Genomic DNA, 6,000 nt, shown 5'->3' with positions numbered 1-6,000 from the left:
AAACTCGATTTGGCCAGAGAGGGACTAAGTCAATCGCACGCTGTTTTCACTCTTCAGTGCGCTTGGCCCAGCCGTGGCGTAGCGACGGCCTAGAGGGAATACTCCGTGACGCCTCGTGGCTATACCCCACGCCAGAACGGAAAGAGTATCGGCGCGTCTGGAGCCGAAGGGTCTCTTACGATGCCGCAAAAGGTTATGTCTTCTCAATCAAAATTTGAGTTAACGCACTTCCATGCCAGAAGGTGGTGTTAAAAAGGCAGTGCTTTGCCTTCCTTTGTTGGGAGGGGGCTTCTGCTACGGGTAGTAAAGCGAATGGCTCACAGGAAATTTGTGCCCAATCCCCATTTTTTTGTCAAATTCGATCGCCTCCTTGTGTAGATTTGGATATTGGGCGCTTGGAAATGGCCATGATATGGATTTTGCGCGTTCATGCCCAACGCGGGAAGCATCTATACTCGGCTTGCTCTGCTCTGTGCGGGGTATTGCCGCTCCGGAGCGTTGGAGTATTCCCTGCTCGTATGGAACCTACCCCACTGCACGAGGCCTTTTTTGGAACCAAGAGTATCTTCCCCAAGAACGAACTAAGGAGGAATAAAGCTCACGCGTTTCCCAGAACAGACCGGGTTATCTTGGAACTTTTTCAAGATGCCTTTGTGCAATGTCTTTGCTGGGAAGGGCGTTGAAATAATTTAAGCGCTAGTTCATTTGCTAAATGAGGAGTTTTAATTTAATTTCTCGTTTACTCATTTAGAGTACAACTATCACTATTTGTTTAAATAATTTACAAATTTATTAACAATTGAGAATATCACAGTCATTTTTCAAAGTCAAGCACCTTTTAGCTTCCGTCGGCATCACAAAATGTCATGTTCATGTAATTGGCTGATACACGTAGTGTTTGGAAAGAAATTCAAGTCCTTATCACAGTCCATATGTTCTACCGAAAGAAGATTAATGCATGACGTTTACAGCCATTGTTTTAGCAGAAAGACATCATTCAAGATGGAAAAATAATATTGTTTTTACAACAAATGTCCAAAGCAAAACGTCTTCTGAAGCAGAGTTTACTGAATCTGGGTTCTCACCGAAGTTGGCTACAAAGTAAAGTGCAGAAGCGAGCTGGAGGCGGGACACCGAGGTTGGGGACGCAATTTGCATACTTTGGTAGGAATGGAAGTGTGGCGCACGGAATCTCAGGGCTAAGGCGCTAAAGCGTGCTGAGAGCCGCCACACCTCGAGGATTTTGGCAGGAAGCCTCCGCTGCTGTTCGCGGTGTGAGATAATTCGGCATTACTTCTGTCGGGAAACAAAGTCAGAACACTTGTAGGCATTTCGACTGCAACAAGATATGACTTTCAAAGTAACGGGCTTTCAAAATCTTTGCAGAAGAATCGCTCGATGATCAGAGTTGCTGACAAATGTGTTTATACTTGAGCTATAATGACGTGGTCTTATTACTTTTTTATCAGATCTGTCGAGTAGCTTTTGTCATGAGCCATGTTGATTGTAACAGTGACTGTCGTATCTAGTACAAAATATGTGTCGCTACATTAGCGAAAAATAACAGGTTTGAAAATATCAATTCATTTTCACTAACACTACATAGCACCATATTGTGATTTCAAATTTACCTACTCTTAAGTTTAGTAACATTTTATTATTTCCAAGCATGTCTTTAAACTTATTTTGATACTTAATGTTAGCAGTCGTAGAAGGACAGACAACACGCGGAAACCGTGAAGTCTTATGGAACAATCTAAGAATATATTATACATGTAAATAGAAATTGATAATTATCCTATCGAACAAATAATCTCATAGGAGTCTTTTCCCACAGAATAAAATTCTCTACAAGAATCAAGTCAGGTACCAATTTAATAAAAAGAGCAAAACTCACACGGTCAAAGATTACCTGCTTTCAACGTTTTGCTTGATCTGGTTTGGCATTAACAATAGGGCATGGACAAATGTTACCTTTCTGACATAAATGTTATCAGTGCGAACGGGAAAGGCATTTTGACGTTTTCTTCTACAGAAATTCTTTGACCTCGTAAGCCTGCTTAGCAGTCGTGAAACGCTCAGTTCCAGCCAGATACACGCAGATGGCATATCACATTAAAATAACTTACAAAGGAAAATCTATTCAGCAAGGGTAAGTGTTCAATCAGAAAGTTTTTGACAGAAAGGCCCATCCATTTGAAAAGAAACAGCAGAAACCATACACTGCGTCTATTCTAATGTGAGATATATTCAATGTTCTTTTTCATTTTGAGAGCACCACAAAGATTTTACAATTATTGCAAGTGAACATTAGATTTTTCATTGCCTAAATTAGTCCATTTGTTTTAAATTCATCGAAAAAATGACTATTAAGTGTTTATTCATCTAAACATACTATAAGGCAGGCTGTAGGAGTAGGATGAGTTGTCTAGATAGTTTGCTCAGATATCACTGCGGGCAATATTACATAATAAGGAAGAATAGAATTTAAACATAAGTTGAAGAGTCACTGGTCGCAATCCAGACGTGTAGTAAATTCTGACGCTGTCCCAGGTAAATATTCTAACCGGAAAATCACAAGAGCTTTCAGAACACTTTAATCCTATTCTGAACGTTCTAGTATTTACAATCGTACGTAACTGGTACTTTGACAACCATTTTCAGTATAACCTTACACAACTAGACAAAGTTCTCAGGAGACGCTGGCTTCCAGCAGGTACAGCAACACGGGAAGAAGCACTGAAGTGTGTTTTTGAACGCCTCCCGGAAGTCCCGATTGAAGTAGGCGTAGATAAGTGGGTTGAGCGCCGAGTTGAAGTAGCCTATCCAGAAGAGGACAGCCACCACCATGTCGGGCGACGGACAGGCCTCTCCACACAACGTAGTGATGACGTACCTATCGAAAAACGTCGGACGTCAGTTCCTGCCAAATAAGGACTACATTCCTTTCTCAAGGTTCCTGCGGTAGACGTCAAAGTTTTTTTTGTCTGTCTATCCACAGTGACCCCTCAACGAACTTACCACAGGAAAAACGGCAACCAGCACAACATAAAGGTGCCCATGATGATTCCCAGAGTACGGGCCGCCTTGTGCTCTGTCCGCCAACTCTGCTGTCTTACAGTCGTTCCTGAAACACAGACGGGTAGCTTTACAGCAGCGAACGTCACAAAAGCAACTACGATGACAAAGAATAGGAAAAACATGCGCAAGATGCCATGGACTGTACTTCAATGGGGGATAAATAACGGGATGGAAGGTGCAGGAACCTATCTCCGTAAAAATGATATGTTTTCGACCTCTATCTCTATTTGTGCTGGGTTGCTGCAGTTAATTACTGCCTTCAAAGCACAACAGGGCACAGGGAGCGTTCACCCTCAGTCAAAATCTCTAGTTCTCAGTCAGAAATCTCCGGCAGTTTTCTACTACAAGTTCTAGAGAATTTCAAGATTTTTTTTACAGTGTGGACGGCAGACTGGCAAAGCCAACACAGCCGGCGTGGCGACGTGCTTTGGTGTCACTTGAATCGAGTCGCTCCAGGAAGTTGTCGAGGCGTGCAGCAGACCGCTTCCAAAAAGTCTTTGTGTTGCTGTCTGTGTCGCACGCGCGGCGCGTTCCGCAGGGTCGAGAGAGATGGAAGAAAGAGAGGGCGACGAAAGGACTTTCCAGAATGGCTCGGCAGGCTGCGCGTGTGCACGAGGCGTGCCGGGTGTAAGATTGCCACCAACGGCGAATAAATTGCTTTTCGGAACGTTATCGCGTGTTCCTCGCGCTTCTCCGATACTTTCCCCCGGGGCAAGAATCTCTCTAGACTGACTTATCATTTTATTGGCCTGTATTTTCGCCAAGTCGCGCCGCCGCTCTTGAGAGTCGCTTGTATCGCAGCGTGTCAAGCCCCCTCTGCGGTTTTGCGCCCGGGCGTCACCGACTCGGTCACCGACCAGCCCGCTTGTTGGCCCCCCGGGCTCCTCGCCTCCGACTAATCCAATTTCCGACTGCAATGAAGACTATTAGTGTCGCTGGCCCGCCCCGCGGCCGCACCCCGCGCGCCTGCCATCGAACCCGATCACTGGGCCGTCCAACAACAACTTTGCTAATCTAACTTTGCCCCTTTCAATTTTTTTCCTTTTCCCTCAATGGCGCTTCAGAAAGATAACTATCTCCCCCAGGAGTCCACCAGGTCGGCCCCGTGCGGAGGCCTGGCCCTTACCTTCGCCCTGTTCACTTCTCCAACTCCGACACTTGAACGTTTTTAAGTGAGTGCGGCGGCCCGCCCGCTGGGCATTCGTATGCGGAATCAGGCGCACGCCGCGGCACGCCGAGTCGGGAGCGACGCCGTCACTTCGGGCGGACTTTCGGAGCCGCACTCGAAAAAGAAAAGACAGTAACGAACGGGAAAGTCGAAAGTCCCAAGGACTCCTCGCCGCGCCGCCGTGCCAAAAAAGCCCGGCTTGCCCTGTGCTCACCAAGGACGGGCAGAAACACCCGCCAAAACGAGTGTCCGAATTGATGTGGGGTTTGGCCACCGAGGCGGGGGCTGAATCGGAAAACCAGTTGAGAGGAACGAAAGGCCTGAGCACGCGGAAGAGAGGCCGGATGCAGGCTGTGCCTGGGCTGTGCCTGGGCTGTGCCGCGCTCGACAGGACAATGAACGCCGTTTCGGGCCCGATCGCGACGCCACTGTGAGGCAGGCTGATGCCTGGGCGACAGCTGCCGACGGGGACGGGGCGCAAACAAACACCCACGCCAAGCCGCGCCAGGCTTCAAGGCGGCCGCAAGAAGGGCTTAAGCTTTTCGCCGTCTCCCCGCGTCACTCTCCCGAGGCCCCTCTCCCCCACACGAACGGCAGGCCAAGCTGGTTTCATCGCTCCGTCTGTGTCGGACTCGCACGGCGTTCGGCAGGGCTGCGAGAGAGACAGAGCGCCACCGTCCGGGTGACGTATTTACGCGCGGGACGTCGCGACGAAAACAATTAAGGCGGTCCGTCGTGCACGCCTGGACAGGGAAAACATGACGGCCTTATCAGGGTCAAGGTGAACGCAGCGCGCCCTGAGTGGGCCCCACGTCGCCCCCCCCCCTTCCCCCGGCGGCATCTCTTGATATCTATCTCACCCTCCCCCCGTTCCACCCCTCATTTACCATGGCCGCTGTCATGCCTGCCGTGCTGGCCGTTCCGCCCCTGCCCTCGTCAAGGGCGCCCCCTCCACCGTGGCTGCTTGGCGCACTGCGTGGGCTTGGCTGCGTGCGTCGCACGGCGTGGAAACTGCTTGAGCGTCCCCGAGACCACCTTGGCGGGGCGCGACGAGACGAGGCGCCACTTGTCCGTCCTTTCAGCATCATTTGGCCGCCTTTTGCGCGCGGCCCGCGTCATTTAGCCTCGCTGTCTCGCCTCCTGCCTCGTTGAGAGTCGCGTGTTTCGGCACGAGAAGTCTGTTTGTGACTATTGTCACGCGGAAGGGAACAATAAGCGTGAGAAAAGAAAATTAAAGAGATGAATCTTTTCTTAAAAATGGTAGGTACGAAGAGCTTTAATCCGTTTTTGGTTCCACGCCAAACTTGTTCCCCTATTTTTACAGCCCCCATGTTGGAACACTTTCCCTTACATCTTACCACGAGGGGCTGGGCCAAACGTATCTCGAGCAAAACTGCAAGATCAGAGCGACTGCGGCCGAGAAAACCAGCAAAGACCTGCTGACGCGTGAAAACTAGCAAAAAACGCCTAGCGCCCTCGCATCCAACAGCCAAGCCCCCGGCGTCCTGCCTGATCCAGGAGCGGCTATATCCCCAATTTGAGCGGCCATGCTGGCCATGCCCTTTAGGCCCAACCCTTCCCAAAACCCCGGGGATGGAGAAAGGGCTGGAGGGGCTCACCACCAGGGACCTAGGACCGGGACCTAGGGCTGGGCCCTTGGACCTAGGTCCTCCCGGCAAAGGGGACACCGATGGTATGCATGCACGGTCGGATTTCCTGCTGAGGCGGGGTCGCGGCCACCCCCGGCGTCT

General features: G+C 49.9%; 1 protein-coding gene across 2 annotated transcripts in view; it reads right to left on the bottom strand.

Moving 5' to 3' along the window:
* Window positions 1–722: 722 nt before the first annotated feature.
* The window catches only part of LOC117640630 (octopamine receptor beta-3R-like), an 89,749-nt gene continuing 84,471 nt past the window's right edge, over window positions 723–6,000 (bottom strand). For both annotated transcript variants that reach the window (XM_034377327.1, XM_034377336.1), the window contains 2 exons: window positions 3,022–3,127; window positions 723–2,896 (listed from right to left, as the gene is read on the bottom strand). In XM_034377327.1, the coding sequence (XP_034233218.1) occupies window positions 2,680–2,896; window positions 3,022–3,127 (323 nt within the window). In that variant the 3' untranslated portion in view covers window positions 723–2,679. The remainder of the gene's footprint in view (window positions 2,897–3,021; window positions 3,128–6,000) is intronic.

Source organism: Thrips palmi, unplaced genomic scaffold (genome assembly GCF_012932325.1).
Source record: "Thrips palmi isolate BJ-2018 unplaced genomic scaffold, TpBJ-2018v1 HiC_scaffold_1, whole genome shotgun sequence".
Classification (NCBI taxonomy): domain Eukaryota; kingdom Metazoa; phylum Arthropoda; class Insecta; order Thysanoptera; family Thripidae; genus Thrips; species Thrips palmi.
Note: the sequence above shows the minus strand (reverse complement) of the source record. Positions and strands in the feature narration are given on the sequence as shown.